This window comes from Rhamphochromis sp. 'chilingali' (genome assembly GCF_963969265.1).
Source record: "Rhamphochromis sp. 'chilingali' genome assembly, chromosome: 8".
NCBI lineage: Eukaryota > Metazoa > Chordata > Actinopteri > Cichliformes > Cichlidae > Rhamphochromis > Rhamphochromis sp. 'chilingali'.
Genome location: NC_137935.1, coordinates 1,359,917 through 1,378,027, shown reverse-complemented (window position 1 = coordinate 1,378,027; position 18,111 = coordinate 1,359,917). Strand labels below are relative to the sequence as shown.

Here is an 18,111-nt window from a genome sequence, read left to right as displayed (position 1 = left end):
CAGCTGATCAGATTCTGACAGGACAGTTATTTTAGCGGCTCTGACCTTGGGCCTCCGCCATTGTGCAGCTACCAAACGCTGCAGTTCCTGCAACATCCAGCAGAGGCAGCAGTGAGTCCCCACAGACACACTGTTTGGTCTCTGGATGATTTCCTCTTTAACAAGAACACTTTTATAACTCTGCTGTTTAAATCATATTAAGGCTTAAAGTTTGCCTTATTAGGGGCGTGGCCTCTTTGACTGACAGGTGGCTGTAGCTGCTACGTGTTGCTAGGCTTCACCTGAGCTGGTCTGTTTGTGCTGTTGGAGCTTTTTTATTTTTTCTGATGACATCATGTGACCAATAACGTGGTTGCTGAGGTTACTGTAGTAACAGACCGTCCATGAAGGCGGAGCTTATTAGCAGGTACCTGTGTGACAGCGATATCCAGGTTTTAAGACGAGTGGTCACTTTCTACGTGTTCCACCTCCCCGAGCGTGAAAACCTTTTGATCTTTTTAAGCACAAATAGAGGAGAATCCCAGCAGACATGTTTCTGCTGTTTTCTGGATGACATGATTGACAGGAAGTGACCAGCACTAAAGAAATGACAAGAGAATCTGTAAAAATCACTTTATTGATGGTTTTTATTTTTCACATTTAAGCTCTTCAGACACTTCTTGCAGTATCTGGGGTAAACCTGCTGCTACTCAGGCTCCACCTGTGATGGCGGTGGCGTTAGCCGCAGGGCCGCTGTGGCCGCTCGTGGTTTATGGGGAAATAGTAGAAGGGCACCCGGTCAGGACAGGGGTGCCCTGGGGAGGGTACCGGCCGTGAGTCGGCGTCTTCAGCATCGGTGCAAAGATCGCAGCCTACGGTGAGGTTCCGATTCAGGCGGATCTTCAGCTGAAACCACAGCTCTCTGTCCTGGAGGAGAGACGGCACACTGAGCTACTGACAGCTGCTCCTCACCTCAGCACTCAAAGTTACACTCGTCTCTGTGGATCGAGGCAGCGGCTCGCATTGCAAAAAGACAACATGAAATTACACATTTTGGGACGTGAAGTCATGAAGTTCACACACAGAAGCATCGCGCTTGAAAAAAACGTGAATACATATTCATCATTTTGAGAACAAATTAAAAATTTGGAGATTAATGTGGAAATGTGCAGATTACATTTGTCATACTGCAAAATCAGTTTCAGGTACAATGATTTCTTTCAGCTCAAACACAGATGAAAGAAGAAGTGGAAGAGTTGGACACGTTTGTACGGACAGATGCCAGGTTATTGGTGGTTATCGGTGGTTATTGATGGTTACAGCCTCGTGCAAATCAAATCACTTTTATTGTCACATCACATGTGCAGGTACATTGGTACAGCACATGAGTGAAATTCTTGTGTGCGAGCTTCACAAGCAACAGAGTTGTGCAAAATACAATAATGTAAACAAGCAAAATACAAGAATGGCTACATCTGAAACTAATAAATATATGTACAATATATAATAGTATATGCTGTAATGGAGACTGATGATCGGTGTGTTTCAACAAGGCATTTTGTCAAACGTGGCAGTTTGTCCTGAAACAACAACAGTAATCTCCACATTTCAGCTCCTGACTGCAGCACAGGACGAGCAGCAGATGGAAAAATGCTGAAGCGAGCATTTGAGAAGCATGAAAGCAGTTTGCAATTAGCAAAGGTGCAGTGCAGGAGCTAACAGTGAGCCAAAGAGTGGACATGAGTGTAAACAACGTGTGTCATCAGGGTAAAGGGGTTTCTCGCCCAGCTCGTTAATAAGAACGGACTGAAACAGGCCCCAAAGTTGGATGAAGGTTTTGTTTTAATCAGAGTCCGCAGTAAACTGTTTTATGCACAGCAGACACTCGGCCCAGCGTTAGCGCTGGACGTTTGCTGATTGGACTGTAAATGTAATAAAAGTTACATCAGCTTCTGGCTGGTTTACCGACCAAAATCTGTAAAATGACCATTTTCCACGATTATCTGAAAGACTGTTAGTGTTTCAGTGACTGTGAAAGCATTAACACTGAGGCTTTAAAATGCAAATCAAATGGGTGACATCACATGCTTTATGCCCTCATCTTTCAGATTTTGGTCTAAGTGGCTCTGATTTCCCCAAAGTGACAGTTCTTCAGAAACTCCTGCAGTCTCACATAGAGAAAACCAGATGCGGTGAAATCTTACATCAAACACAGCAGCGACTCTAAACTCGAAATTCCAGCAAAGACAGTCGTGCAGTCAAGAACGCAATAAATTATTTGTCTGTTCTGCATCTGTAAACACTCCTGCTTGAACATGTGATTGGGTCTAACGTGTTTAGATTAGATTAGATTAGATAGAACTTTATTAATCCCTCGGGTGGGTTCCTCTGGGAAATTCGATTTCCAAAAAAGCACAGCACCGACAGAAGTTACAGAATATTATATATATATATATATATATATATAATACACACACACACACACACACACACATAAATACAGAGACAATATAAATAAAATATACGAAGGGGATAAATAGAATAAATAGGAATAAAAAATAAAAATACAAGTGAATTGCACATTTCAAGTATTGAGTCTATTGCACTGTTGACTATTTACAAAAGTATTGCACAAGGTATTGCACAGTGAGGTGCAGAGGCACTACAGCTTAGTTGTTCCCCCCTCCTTTGTCCTCCTGTTTCCCCTCCCTCTCCCCTCCAGGGAGGAGTTAAACAGTCTGATGGCGTGTGGGACAAAGGAGTTTTTAAGTCTGTTAGTTCTTGTCTTGGGGAGAAGCAACCTGTCACTGAACAGACTCTTCTGGTTGTTAATGGCCGTGTGCAGAGGATGTCTGGCATTGTTCATAATGTCCATCAGTTTCTTTAATGTCCTTTTCTCTGCCACTGTCACCAGAGTGTCCAGCTTCATGCCGACCACAGAGCTAGCCCTCCTGATCAGTTTCTCCAGCCTGGATGAGTCCTTTATGAGGTGACTGTATGAAATATGAAAGGCTTTCAAAATAACTGGCACCATCTCAGCTGTGATCCTGGCTGCACACTGTGTATAAAACACAAGCTCTCCTTGGTGGAGGGCAGGCTGCAAATGATATTTGTTGGAAGGAAAGATCTGAACTGAGCAGCATGATCCAGATCTGACCAGTTTCACTCAAACTTTAATGGATGGAGGCCTTGTGGTGTCAGCCAGAGCGCAAACTAAGAGAACTCCGCGGTCAGCGGCTGGAGGAACTCTGAGGACACGACCAACCTCACGAGCCGTCTGATTGGTGGTAGCTGTGTTTGTGAGAGTTGTGATTGTTGGTAACCATCTAACACCGGGGAGAGCTTACAGAGTGAATTCTTCTCCCACGCTCAGATCGACCACAGAGCCTCTTTGTGTTTGGAGCTTTTTGATGTCATCATGTGACCACAGAAGAAAACAGTGCTAGCTAAAGTGAAGTGAAGTTCAGCAGCAGAACGACATGTTCAGGAGAAATGATGGGAACCTCTCAGGAGCCAGAGATGGAGCCACAATGTGCTCAGCATAGCTTAGCATAAAAGCACAGCTGCCCAACCGGCCTGTCTGCATCAAACGTTTTCTCTAATCAGGTGAAAATAAATCCACCTGCACAGGGGGAGGAGCTTTCTATAATTCACCTGTTTAAATTGTATTAAGGCTTAAAGTTTGCATTATTAAGGCAGCTGTAGCTGCTAGCTGCAGCTAACTGGAGTCCCTGAACTGGACCTCTGGGCCGTGTTTGGAGCTCATGTATGAGGCAGATGATCAATAGAGGGTCAGCCACCACTAGGGCTTTCCTGGGACTCTGCACCGTTTGGTTTTAGAACTGAAGAACCTTGAAGAAGTCCAGACGTGTTTCTTTCCAAGTTCCTTAGACGACGATGACCTGGATGACTGTCACAGACACGTCTGCTGTGATCCATGTCAGGAGTTTGCAGCCGCAGCAGCAATAAAGGCTGATAAACAGAATCACTGTGTTTGCTTTGTTTCCTCGAGGTCTTTATGATCATAGCTCACAAGTGTTTGTGGTACTGCTTTGGTTTTACTGCTGTTCATTAATTTTTAATCCAGTCTTTGCTCGTAAATTACCACAAATCTGTTGTTCAAGCTCTGCTTTAAATCTGCGGTCTGTCGGAGTCATTGGTGATTTTAATTCCACACAGACTGAATTGATCAAAGCTCTGATCAGTGTTAGTGCTGTCAGGGTGCTAGGATTAGTGATGTGCGAATCATGAACGAATCGTTCAATACTCGAGAATCACTTTACTGACTCATGAATCATGATTCACAAGCCCAACTGACTCACTGACTCATCCCTGTTGCTGTTAGCAGCAATGTATCTAGCTTATAATTAAAATTTTGGAGAAAAACACAACATCCAGTATCGTAACAAAAAAATTTCTGCTCTGAACTGGAAGACAAAATCCTGAGTAGAAGCTCACATCAAGAAAATAGCTCCTCGGTTCACAGTAGCATCGCTCTGCTAACATGCTAACAGCACATTTGAGCTACTCACCCCCTCCCTCCTGTGCTGAATCATGGAGCGAACGAATCACTCACTCACCCCCGCCCCCTGGCTCACAGCTCAGTGGACATTTAGATGAGAAAATATATATTTAACACATTTAAGGAAAATACTAATAAAATAAAAATATATTAAAATAAAATAAAAATAAATAAATGTTTATTAAGCAATTTTGATAGAAAATTGCTTAATTTTAGAAATGTTTTTGCTCTTTTTTGCTCTATAAAATAGAATCATTCATCTTAGCAGTAGGATTTACATGAAAAGAGAAACAAATTAAGTTTGAGTGAAAATGTACATTTTTTGCACTCTCTGGTCGACTGACTCAGTGAATCAAATGACTCAAAAAATCCGATTCACTTTGGTGAGTGACTCATTAAAACTCGATTCAGTAAAAAGAATCAAATTTACCATCACTAGTTAGGATGCGAGACCTGGGATGAGCTGATATCCTCGTGTTGGTGTTGTTCCCAGACCATCATGAAAATGTTGTTCCAGGTTCAACATTGCAAGTGACCAATCACATTGTTGTGACGTTATTCTTCTGCGCGCCAAGCCATTCGTGCATTTATGAAATTCCAATGTTGCAAGGACAATATCAATTCTGCTTACTGTTTATTAAAGGGTTACGGTTAGGGTCAGGGTCAGGGTCCGTTGATCGGCGGACAGAGGCGGTTTCATGCAGCTTAAGTACAGTTTTTTGTTTTACGCCGGTTTTTCCCGAAGTCGCAAAAGTATGACGTCACAACATTCTGATTGGTCACTTGCAATGTTGATCCTGGAACAACATTTAGTATGATGATCTGGGAACAACACCAACACGAGGATATCAGATCAACCGCGAGACCTGGACTGTTAGTTTGTGCTGCAGAAACTGGAAAATATCGGACCAGGAGTGTTTGAATGTTTCAGTCAACAGCAAAGAAGAAGAAACGTGCTAACATGAGAAGCTGAAGCGGAGACAGTGCAGCACATTTACTCTGAAGGAAGAAACCGGCGCCATCGGACCTGCTCATCCGTGATGCACTGGATCTCCAGTTTGTCCCCCACGTGTGGAGCCAGGACGCTTTGCACCTCCTCCACCTAAACACACACACACACACACACACACACACACACACACACACACACACACACACACACACACACACACACACACACGTATTTATATCCTTGTGGGGACATCTCATTGATATAATCAGGGGTGCACATAAGTGGTTCGCAGGTGCGCATTCGCTGTCAAAATAAAAGACCCAACACGATGAAGTTGCAATGTGCGTTTGCGTACATAAGATTTTCTGGAGGAGGACAGACATTTGTTTAGAACAAATGGTGAAGAAGCTCCTTTTAGCAATTACTCTGGTGTTCCTCCACCTCCAAAGAAATGTCAGGAGGAGCCCGAACTGCAAAAGAAGCACGTATTCTCGGAAAAGTGGTTGCAGGAGGTGAGCTGGCTTAAAACGATCACCATGATGAGCCTCCACGTGATAATTTTAGACTTCTAGTTTAAATAACACATGGATAATATTTCAAAGCCGACCTGCTAATTTCCAGTTCTGTAGTTTTATTGATGGCTTTGCATGATTCTGTGTTCAGAATAATCCTACTTTAGCTCATACTGGGCTTCACTTCATATGAAACGAGATATGTCGGCTCCTCCCCCTTAAAGTCAGCTGTTATTCTGATTTGCTGCTCCTCGTAAGCAGCATATTTGGACAGCAGGTGGGTGACACAGTCTGCAGCCTGAGCTTTAACTGATGAGCTCATTATCAGAAACTTTGGTTTAATCTGAACCTCTAACCGTGGAACAGGAGCTGTAAGACCCGAGAACAGCTTTAAGGTGTTTCTGACAAATGATCAGCAGAGTTAATAAAAGGTTCCGGTTTTTTAACCTTTTAGAAAAAGTCGGAAGTTGAGTTTGGCTCATGAGAGGCTTGAAAAACCCTTCCCCAGGTCAGAGTTTGATTTGTCGACTGTTACCTTGTAGGGTCGCTCACAGGACGGAGTGATGCCGGCGTCCTCCAGCAGGCTGCAGACACAAATAAAACATCACTGTTCGTTTCAGAGCTCACCTGAGCAGCTGTGTGGCGTAACTGGCGTTTCCACGGCGCACAGATGGGAACGTGAGGATCGACCTCGGGGTCTCAGTTTGAAGAAGAGCTGAACTCACCTGTGGATGTCGAACCGTGCTCGCAGTTTGACGCAGACCTGGAAGTATCTGAGCGGAGAGTTCATTCCTTCCACGCACGCCGCGCTCGCTCCGTGTTTCCTCCACTCGTCCCTCCTGACGCACAGAAACACGCTTTAGGAAGAGAATCACAACCCGAGTGAGTTTACAGGGTCACGTTCTGCTTCCCCTCATTTCCTAAACCCTTTTACTCACCTCCCTGTACCTTCATTTCCTCAAGATGTCATTTGCTTCCTTTCCTTCTTTATCCTTCCTTTCTTTTCCTCTCTCTTGTCCCCTTATTTCCTCATTTCCTCCTCTAACCTTTGTACACCATAATTTTTCTTCCTTTTCTATAACCCTAATTCCTTCCTTTATTTCTTTGGTTCTCCCCTAATTTCCTTCCTCACACTTACTCTTTACTTCCTTCACTCTCACTCTCTCTCTAGGAACATTTTTCCTGCCTTTAACAAACCTTTCCTTGCCACCCCCCTTGTTTCCTTCCTTAACCTCCTAGGACCTGGCGTCCACATATGTGGACATCACATTTTGGGTTGTCTAGACCAAAATACTAAATTTTGCATGGGCCTGATGTCCACTTACGGGGACGTTATACTGCCGCTGTTCTATCGAAATTTAAAGCGAAGTGGATCTCATTTTCCCAGAAACAAAGTCACGTTTGTTTTTACATTCTTTCTTCTTCTTTTGTCCCTCGCTGGTGCTCGGCGGGGAGGTTGTCCACAAAGCCACTACGTCGCTGTGGGTGCCTTCCAGGCCTTGTGGTCTCTTGCTTTCACCTTTGCTTGCTCGAGGGTTAGACGTCGTTGTTTAAGGTCATCTTCAATTTGCTTGATGACGTCTTCTTGGGCGCATCACGCTTGACTCTCCAGACGGCGGAGAGTCTGCTGCATCAAAAGGCGATATGACAGGCGACGGTTGCTCATGCGGCACATGTGGCCAAACCATTGCAGACGTTGCTTCCTAATCAGCTCTTCCACTGACGGCTGCTGGTGACGTTGACTACGTATCACGCTGTTGCTAAGACGATCACGGACGCTCGGAGAATCTGACTCAAACAGCGCATCTGGAAGAGGTCGTGTTTGAGGATGACCCAGGTCTCCGACCCATAGAGAAGAATGGGCAACACCAGTGTACGGTACAGGCGGATTTTGGTGGTGAGGGTGACGTTTGTCTTCTTCCAGACGCACCATCGGAGGGAGGCGAAAGCCGCCGCCGTTTAACCAATTCTTGAATCTATTTCCGCTCTTGATGCCACTTTCTTTTCTTGGACCAGAGAGCCGAGGTATTTGAATTCCCGCACTTGTTCGATTTGCACACCTTTGAGATGCACGGTGGCTGGCGACCCGGCAGTAGTAAGGACTTTGGTGTTGAGACCATGTGGTTGAGCAAATTGGGTGATGTCGTGTAGAATATGTGTAGCCTCTGCATCATTTTCCGCAAAGATGGCGCTGTCATCTGCTAACAGCAAGTCGGTTGCAGATTGGTCATCAGCATACTGGACTCCACGGCGGCCGTTGCAGGTCCTGCCCATGATTGGATCGATCACAATATTGAAAACATTTCACAAAGAGAAATTAAAAATGCATGCCATGAAAGAGTTCAGGTCTTTTTGTTTGTGACCTCCTCTTTTCCTTGAACTGCCTGCTTTCATTTCTCATCTTATTTCCTCACATGAATGATTGTTTCCTTTCCTTCCTGAAGTCTTGAGACTAACAACTAAAAGCTCAAACTGACAATGGATGTGTTTGCAGAGGTCATAGATTGAGTTAAAAGTAGGCTCGTATTTCTGATAGACTGTCATATAATGAGATGTTAGAGGCGTCGCCCCCTGCTGGACATTGTGTGTCGATGAAGGTGAGTACCAGAAGTGGAAGTTGGACTTGAATCTCACAAATGACGGCCAGAGTTCAGTCAGCTCCGCCTTCAGCTCCTGAAAAACAAGAACGTCAGTGTTTGATGATCACTGCAACAGGAGCCTCCTGATGCATTTGCATTTATAGAGGCAGAGTCTATCCGGTCTCTAAGTGATGAATCCTGCCTCTGGGTTTTTCACATGTTTTAATGCTTTGTATCTTGTTCCGTTTAATCTGAACCAGGCCCTAAAAACAGTCAGTGATCACTGTCGGCCTCTGTGCATGTTTTCCCATTTAAGTTATTTCCACGTTTGTTTGGAAAGAAATGAGGGCTTCCTGAAGACCTTTGCACAGTGCTGCATAACCAGGACTCACCTGGACGTCAGAGGGGAACATCGGCCAGCAGTCGCAGCGGTTCTTAGCGTGGAGGGGCCTGCAGGCACAAACGCAAACAGCCAATGAAATCAACAGGACAACCCAGGATCAATAACACTGATCAGTCTGAACACTGGGAGTAATCTCAGCTGCTGCAGCAGGGTGGGGTTACCAAAGGCCGTGGATGGTCCAGTTGTTGACGGTTGGAGGAATCCTGCAGAGACTCACGTTGTTCAGAGACTGAGGGACAGACAGCATGTTAGACACCACAGAAGAAGAACTCGCCACCTTCCTGCCTTCTTTTTCCCTACCCTCTCCATTCCTACTCTCTTATGGCTCGTTTCCTTTTCAGCCTCATTTCTTTTACTTTGCCTCTTCCTGGTTTCCCTTCTTAAAGGACACAAACACGTCATTGTTTAAAGGATATTTTCAGTGTGTGTATTTATGTCTTTAGCTCTTCTTAAATTTGACCGCTGCAGATGTTTCAGAAGTCGCAGCTTTTACTGTGAAGGGGAACACCACCATTTCCTGATGCACAGCCCAATGCTCACCTGACAAAACGTGCCCGGCCATTGCAGCGTGAACATGAGGCACTTCCAGGTGCAGAAATTGTGGTTGTCCAGGTCACCGTGGCCATATTTGTAGTCCTCCCAGAGTCCTTCCTGTGTCACAATGATGCCAGGCAACAGGAACAGAATAGCAGGACTCAGGCTGACCAGCAGGGGCAGCAGTGAGCGGTGCATCTCCTCCAGACTGCAACACAAAACAGAGCTGAAGTAGAAATGTATTTTCCAATTACTCTCCTGAGACCAACTACGCCCTACACCGCTGCTTCCACTGGAATCAGGTGGTGCTGATCATCATCCGTGTGAGCGGCAAAAGCAGAGGATTTGGCAGCTTAAGGAGGCGAGACTGTTGCTCCATCAGTCTGGGAACCGTTTCTGCAGCGAGAGATTATTCACAAGCAGGAAACTCACCTCGAAGTCAAAGCATCAAAACCACAAGCTCCTTCTCAGACTGTGAGTTAGCAGGTGAAAGGTTAAAGTTCACAGCAGTGTGATTAGTGAGGCTGTTTGGGAGGTTTGCAGCACAGCTTAAGTTTGCAAAGCTGCTGAAGAAAACACAAGACTTCAGGATCAGACCAGACCGGAGGCGATCGCTCTCCCTCCTGCAGCACTTTACCAAACATCACGGCGCTGTCTCCTTACCTGTGTGTGGTGATGGAGGCTCTGAGGTGGAGCTGGGCGGCTGCAGCTGCTGCACTGAGCAGCTCTGACAGTTTCACTCAGATATTTCTCAAAAAGCAAGAAGTGAAACTCAGCTCAGTGTTTCTGAGATTAAACAAGCTCTGAGTGCTCAGGGGAAGCACGGGCTGTGCTTCACTTCCCTCCACCTGACAGAGGTGGAGCAGTTTAAACCCTGGGTGGCTGTACAGCCTCCGAGGACTTCTGCTTTCACTCAGCAGGTCTTCATGTTCCTGCTGCCTCTCACTGTAACCCTCGACTCGCCTCATGTTTCTGTTTAGCTGTGGAGGCCAGGTCACCCTCCATCATGCAACACAGATGTTTCTATTCTCTTCTAATGTACTCGAGTACATTCATGACAATCAGAATTTAGATTAAGGATCATTTGTATTCTCATGCACTCATATTATATTTAGCTGTGCATTAAAATAGGTGCTAGCAACGTGGTGCTGCTTCTTACTTCCTTACTCTGAGTACATTTCACACTCGGTACTTTTTCACCTCTACTTGAGTAAAGAAGTTGAATGAGTACTTCAGGTTATACTGGAGTATTTTTAACACAAGTATCTGTAATTAAGTAGAAGTACAGATCCCTCTGCCATGAGATCCCATGAGTGATGGAAGCAGGTCAGCCGAGCCGGCTGCAGGACTCGGCACGGCGGCCTGAGAGGAAGGCTCCCTTCTGTGTGCTCGGCCTCATCAGACTCTTCTTACTGGGTGCCTTTTAGCCCAGAGTCGTTCCCTCTGTTCGTCCTGGTAATTCAATTTAGTTTTATTTACACGGCGCCAAATTACAACAGTCACCTCAAAGTGCTTTATATTGGAAGATAGACCCTACAATAATACATACAGAGAAACCCAGCAGCCAGATGATCACCTGGGAAGGAAAAACTCCCTTTTAACAGGAAGAAACCTCCGGCAGAACCAGGCTCAGGGAGGGGCGGGGCCATCAGCTGTGATTGGTTGGGGTGAGAGAAGGAAGACAGGATAAAGACATGCTGTGGAAGAGAGACAGAGATAATAATAAGTAATGATTAAATGCAGAGAGGTCTGTTAACACATAGTGAGTGAAGAAGAAACACCCAGTGCATCATGGGAATCCCCAGCAGCCTACGTCTATTGCAGCATAACTAAAGGAGGATTCAGGGTCACCTGGTCCAGCCCTAACTATATGCTTTAGCAAAAAGGAAAGTTTGAAGCCTAATCTTAAAAGTAGAGATAGTGTCTGTCTCCCGAATCCAAACTGGAAGCTGGTTCCACAGAAGAGGGGCCTGAAAACTGAAGGCTCTGCCTCCCATTCTACTTTTAAATACTCTAGGAACAACAAGTAGGCCTGCAGAGCGAGAGCGAAGTGCTCTAATAGGGTGATATGGTACTACAAGGTCATTGAGATAAGATGGGGCCTGATTATTTAAGACCTTGTATGTGAGTTCACATCTGAACGTTTTTGTCTTAAGGGACACGTTAATAGATTCCTCTTGACATCTGGACCATAAGAGCATGACTTTCAGATGCTGTAGATAGTTTATTTTGTAGGTCTGACACTTCCTCTTTTCTCCTCCACTTCCTTTTTTGTGTTTCAACTAAAACAATGTTCTTTGTTACTGACAGAAAAAAGAGCGTAAAGGAAGCTGTGACGCACAGACACACTGCTTCATCCCTTGAAGCCTTTAATGTTTGAATGATTCATGAGAGAAAAACAGAGTTCCACAAAGTGGGAGAAATGTTGCTCAAGAGCACTTAAGCATTACGCCAAAGCCCGACTGCTTGGGTGGCTCAAGACTTTTGCACAATGCAAAGCTGCAGTGTCGTGTTTACTTCCTGCCGAGCGCAGACAGTTTGGCCTCTGCAGCAGATCGTAGTTTGGCAGCGTGTCAGAAACACTGAGACTCTGTGTGTGTGTGTGTGTGTGCGCATGTCCTTGTGAGGTTGAAGAGAGGCAGCACAGCTCGACATGAATCACCTCGTGGTAACTACAGCTCTTCTTTTTCTTCTTTTTCTCACACTTCTGTGTGTGTGTGTGTGTGTGTGTGTGCGTGTGTGTGTGTGTGAAGCTTCGGCATATCTAATGTGAGTTAGACGAGCTGAAGGGCAGACAGCGCGCGGAGCGCCGCGATCAGGCCTGACCTTTGGATCAGCAGCTCAGGTTTACTCCGTCTGCATTATCAGTTTTTAACGATAGAGGATCTGTTGACGGGCTGCAGCTGTTTCCACCTCGTTTCTCTCGCACACACCTGTTGCTCACCTGTTAGTCACACAGTGCAGCAGCACGTCCACAATGACGCACACACAGCAGAGAGAGAGAGAGGCTGTTTGCTTCAAACGTTCCTAATATTCTGTCCACCGCACTAACACAGGGGCTAGAGCTGTTGCATTGTTTGGTGTTATAGCACGTGTGTGTGTGTGTGTGTGTGTGTGTGTGTGTGTGTGTGTGTGTGTACAACATGTGACATGATTTTAAAGGCTCGTGAGAAGTGCTGGTGAGAGCTCTGAGGATCAGATCGAAGGTCACCAGTTTACGCAGCAGTGACCTCTGTGAGCCAAACACCTGCACGACGCTCTTAATGTGGCCGCGTGACCGTCAGCAGACAGCTGGCACAAAGCAGGGGTGTCCAACACAAGGCCCGGGACCTGCAGTTGGCCCAGCACAGATCGAGTTTAGGAAAATGTGAAGGGGGGCTTTGTTCCTGATAAAGACCTGAACCGCCAACCATACGTCACCAGAGGGATGTTATGGAAACCAGTTCTTTACATACAGTGGGTCCACAGTGGGTCACATTCACAGGACAGTCAGCAGCGTTTCTATCAGAAGAGACCTGCTGTTGAGCTTCGATATCTCATGATGGCCTTAGAAGGGGCGGGGCTAAAACAGCTTGTTTCAGACTGAGCAGCTGCTGAGATCCAAAGTGAGACAAAGAAGGATTATTTTGAACTCTGAATCATGCAAAGCTGCTGTAGCAGAGTCCAAGCAGTCAAGGAGACGCTGGACGGGTCACTCCAAGCCACGAGGACCAATCACAGCCACAGATATTCTGACACAGTTTCTTTCTGAACATCCTGCTGGAGCTGATCCGCTGGCACGTCCACTTCCTGTCAAAATCCTTTTCTTCCAAAAACTGCAATGAATCACAGGGAGGGAGTGAAAAGGATAAAATAACTTCTTCAAGAAAGGAGTCGAGTCCTTGGAGCACTGTTTACACAGAAAGAAAGAAACTGTCACTATTCCAGTAATATTATTATTATTAAAATTAATGAAGGCGCTGCTTCCAGATAAAACCATTTTATCTATGATGCACATTGATGACCTGAAAGAAAACCACACAAACGTCCTTCAGATTTTCTCACAGCGAAGCCGATACTGCGTGCTGATTGGTCGGTTAGGGACACTCTCCCTCATGGGTGACAGATGCTAAATGTCACAGCAGCTGGTTTCAGTGAGCTGGACTCAGTGCAGGATAAACATCCTCAGCCTGAAACACTCTCCCGCTGCACTGATCAGAGTCTCAGGTTAGCCAAACAAAGTCGGCTCTCGGTGAAATCACTGCAGTCTTCGTGAAATCTTTTCCCGTGTTCGTCCCCCGACATCCAGCAGGGCGCCGCTGACCTGCTCAGGGTTTCACTGTCATTCATCTTCCTCTTCACGTGGAGCTTCATCCGTCTAATTTATCGAAAAAAGAAATAAGCGGGAAAACTGTAAAGCAGAGATTTCACTTTCCACATATGCGAGTACGCTCGGGTCCCAGCGACGCCAACATCACCGTCAGATGCCGAGCGAGCGGCTTCGTCCATCTACGTCACGGAGGTGTAGAAGTAGGAACAACCGCTCAGACATCCAGCTGCGCACGTTTGTGTTGGAGGATGAGACTCAGCAGAGGTCAGCTTCTGTAGGACGCAGCTCGTTAACACAAACTAATTTGAGCTTAAAATGGTAAATGGCCTGTATTTGTATAGCGCTTTACACAAGGTTTCGCCCAAGGACACAACGACCAAGGCTGTCCGAGCCGGGGCTCGAACCGGCAACCTTCCAAGTACAAGGTGAACTCCCACCTCTTGGGCCACGATCGCCCTTAAAGATCCAAGTTTCCTCAGTTTAACCCTGCGGACGTGTTCAGGAGAGCGGCCATGTTCCTGAAGCCGTCGTGTCTTCACCTTTACCTGTGAGGCGTAAAACAACCTCACTCTCAAGTTACATTAACCACTCCTGTCCAGGTGTATGAGCTGTATCTGACCTTTAACCTCTGAACCTCTGGATGTTCTTGCATGTTGTGTTAGGACTGCACACACATTTTTTTCTCTCATCACACACACACGCACACATACACATACACACGCACACACACAGACAGACACACAAACAGACACACACACACACACACACACACACACACAAACAGACACACACACACAGACACACACACACACACAAACAGACAGACACACAAACAGACACACACACACACACACACACACACAAACAGACAGACACACAAACAGACACACACACACACACACACACAAACAGACAGACACACAAACAGACACACACACACACACACACACACAAACAGACACACACACATACACACACACACACAAACAGACACACACACATACACACACACACACACACACACGCACACACACAGACAGACACACAAACAGACACACACACACACACACACACACACTGCCTCTGACTCTGGATAGGTCTAAGCATCAGTTCCAGGCTCTGTGATTGGCTCTCAGCGCTGTCAGTCACGCCCCTCAGCTACCCGAGGTGACCTTAGTGGGCGATTAAAAAGTCATGCAGCGTTCTTTTTTTTTTTTTTTTTTTTTTTTTAATAAATAGGACAGGGGGAATGAATGAGAGAAAGAGGGGGAGAGAAAGAAAGAAAACCAAAGGGGAGAAGAGACGGTGAGAAGGGGGGGGAAGAGAGAGAAAAAAAAAAAAGAACTCCTGGGTCACCTGTATGGAGAAAAAAAAACAAACAAACAAAAAAAACAAACAGAGGAGACAGCAAACAACAAAGAGCAACATAATAATAGAGAAAACAAAGCACCATCACAATAAACTAGCTAGTCATAGATATCAGTATTTACTAAATAATAAACGATATTGTGCAGCACGCAAGATAGACAGCGCGCAGTGTGTGTCATGCAGCGTTCTTAAAGAGACACCGCTGCTGCTGCAGTCAGACGAAATGACAGACAGGAAGTTGTTTTGGCTTTGCCATGTAAAGCTTTGCTTTCATTTTCTCTGTTCTTGCACAGCAGCTTTGTGCTAAGTGGCTTCCAGGTGGCTCCTTCCTGGACCACAGGAAGCACAGACAGGTGCTTCACGGCTCTGTCAGGTCAGCCAGAGGCCTCAGGGTTAGGGTTAGGCCCTGAGCCCCGCCTCCAGGTTCAGGACTCAGGTGTTATTAAAAATTTAAAGCAGGTGATACAAAACCTCCATGGATAACGCCCCCCTTGGTAACAACTTTTTATAGCGTTTTATAACCACCTTGACTTCATTAAGGATTAAATTAGGGGCGTGGCCTCTTTGACTGACAGGTGGACGGTGACACAGGTGGCTGATGCTGCCAGCTGTCCGCTGGGCTTCACAGTTAAATGAACTGGACCAATGAGACGGCTGCTGTACATGCACAGTACAGCAGCCTGACAGGCGGGCGATCTTTCCTTCACTCTGCTGCTTTTCTGTGTTTCCAGAAACTTCCACGTCTGGCCAGCCGAGCCTTCAGCAGCTCAGCCAGACAGCTGAAGAACAAGGTCCCCGAATCCCAGAAAATCTTCCAGGTAAGAACGATCGTCACCCGTCCAGCCGGCCTCAGGTGTTTCATATGTGTAACCCGAGCACGTGTGTTTCCTGCACTTACAGGAGGACAACGGGCTGCCGGTCCACATCAAAGGAGGAACCGGCGATGTTCTGCTCTACCGGGCAACCATGACGCTAACCATCGCAGGTGAGGAACGCTGCAGCAGGTGCATTTCTGTGGTGCAGGAGGACAAAGCTCGCATTAGTGACAGAAACAAAGCATGTGTGGAAACAGCTCAGACCTTTACGGATGTTTCGTCTGTGAGTGTTAGCAGGGTGTAACATGAGCATCAGACAGCATTCAGGGTCACATCACAGCACACGATCACCAACAAGGATACTAAAAGATAGTAAGACGGTTGTAGCTGATATGAGAGCAGGTGGGTCAAATGCTCTGGCTGAGGAAGGTGAAGAGTGTGAAGGTAATAAAGTTTAAAGAGGAGGTGCAGATGAAGAAGGGCTGAAAGATGCGAGCGTGCCACGGTGAGAAGTAAAGTGTTGGTTTGTGTTCTGTCCGCAGGAACCTGTTACTCTCTGTACTGGCTCCTCATCGCCTCATTCCCTCAGAAGAAGGAGTAGAGGAGGAAGAGGAGGATAAGAGCCTCTGGCTCGGTCTAACACTAATATATGTTGTGTGTAACTCTGCTTGATTTGTCTCCACATATCTGTCCTTCATCAAAGATCAAATAAAGAAAATATCCAGAGTTCTTCATTTGTGTGTCTGTGCAGAGAAAGTAGGGACTTGTTTTCACAGCTAGTCCTTTCTGTCATTAGCTGATGATGGCGATGGACAGCGAGTCAGTGAAGGGAATGTCTCCATGCTAAACGGCTTCATAGTTCAGACGTCATTTTATCGCTGTGGGAGGAGATTCTGCAGATGCTTCCACATTAACCAGTTTGATCTCCTACCACAAGATCTGTCTGCGCTTCTTGGACTGTAGTTACTGACCCGTTAATCGTGAGCCAGCACGGCACAGCGTCATGCGTTCAGCGTGAGGACTGCTCTGACTGCTCAGACTCAGCGACACCGCTCCACCTGACGGAGGACGGACACTCTCTGAGGAACTTCACGTTCTGAGGGTCTGCGAGGCGTGGAGAGGCCGTCCACGTCCACGGTGAAGGACTATCACAGAGGTGGAGGCCTACGACATCAGCTTTCAACCACCTGTAGATGAGATTCCTTCCCAGAAACTTCAACCCTCAGTTCTCCTCAATCCATGCGAGCCTTAATGGCTCACACGATCAGCAGGCTGACCATCGTTCATGCTGAACAGCACCTCAGAATTCTCCCTTATGAAATAAATCTGAACTTCTGAAACCTTTAATTAACTTTAGCTGCTTTGGTCGCTGTGTGATGGTGTCAGCGTTATCCGACCAAACGGTTACCGAAGCCTCTGATGTCTCGCTAAAAGAGTCACCGCCATCATCGGTGACGGAAACTTCCTTTACGTTAGCGACAGACGTGTTAAAAGTTAGCTGATTGTTTCCAGGTGTACTCTGTGTTTGATCAGGCGTGATCACAGTTCACTGACGTGTCTGTTTTTAACGCTGGGAGATCACGGACGTCCAATCCTGATTCTCTCAGTCGTTTGTACTGCAGATGGTCAAACACTCAAAGTCTTCACTGTTTTTGGTTAAGGCCACCATCATGTGTTGTCGGTAGTACCGTGCTAATTCAAAGGTAATGAGGTCGTTACCCAATCCTGATGATTACAGCGCCGGGCCTGGACTGTGCATCGGGTTTATTGTCCTTCCAACCAAGAGGCTGGTCCACAGTCTGGCAGTGAGGCCTCTGGTACCTTTCCAGAAGGCAGCAGGGTGAAGAATGATAATAATGGATTGCATTTATGTAGAGCTTTACAATGCCACTGTTCATTCACTCTCACATCCACACACTGGTGGAGCAGCTACAGTTGTAGCCACAGCTGCCCTGGGGCAGACTGACAGAAGCGAGGCTGCCATATCGCACCATCGGCCCCTCTGGCCAACACCAGTAGGCGGTAGGTAAAGTGTCTTGCCCAAGGACACAACGACCAGGACGGAGAGCCCGGGGATCGAACTGGCGACCTTCCGGTTACAGATGCACTACGGTCGCCTGTAGCTCAGGGGGTTGAAG

The 18,111-nt window shown here is 46.4% G+C and overlaps 2 protein-coding genes across 2 annotated transcripts; one reads left to right on the top strand and one right to left on the bottom strand.

Moving 5' to 3' along the window:
• Nucleotides 1-59: 59 nt before the first annotated feature.
• On the bottom strand, nucleotides 60-9,679 carry rnaset2l (ribonuclease T2, like; the record flags this gene model as incomplete). The annotated part of the gene is made up of 8 exons (XM_080889674.1): nucleotides 60-906; nucleotides 5,529-5,603; nucleotides 6,501-6,549; nucleotides 6,691-6,804; nucleotides 8,571-8,638; nucleotides 8,937-8,994; nucleotides 9,109-9,176; nucleotides 9,488-9,679. The coding sequence occupies 8 exons, from the start codon at nucleotides 9,677-9,679 to the stop codon at nucleotides 718-720; spliced, it is 813 nt and encodes a 270-aa protein (XP_080745800.1). The 3' UTR covers nucleotides 60-717.
• A 2,334-nt stretch (nucleotides 9,680-12,013) lies between these two features.
• On the top strand, nucleotides 12,014-16,670 carry cox7a1 (cytochrome c oxidase subunit 7A1). Its single transcript, XM_080889680.1, has 4 exons — nucleotides 12,014-12,149; nucleotides 15,890-15,976; nucleotides 16,059-16,143; nucleotides 16,516-16,670. The coding sequence occupies exons 1-4, from the start codon at nucleotides 12,135-12,137 to the stop codon at nucleotides 16,572-16,574; spliced, it is 246 nt and encodes an 81-aa protein (XP_080745806.1). The 5' UTR covers nucleotides 12,014-12,134; the 3' UTR covers nucleotides 16,575-16,670.
• Nucleotides 16,671-18,111: the final 1,441 nt, after the last annotated feature.

Bases quoted from the DNA above. Each gene is read 5' to 3' on its own strand.
- cox7a1 (XM_080889680.1), top strand. The intron at 15,977-16,058 runs GTAAGAACGATC...CTGCACTTACAG, and splicing joins AATCCCAGAAAATCTTCCAG to GAGGACAACGGGCTGCCGGT. The intron at 16,144-16,515 runs GTGAGGAACGCT...TTCTGTCCGCAG, and splicing joins CATGACGCTAACCATCGCAG to GAACCTGTTACTCTCTGTAC.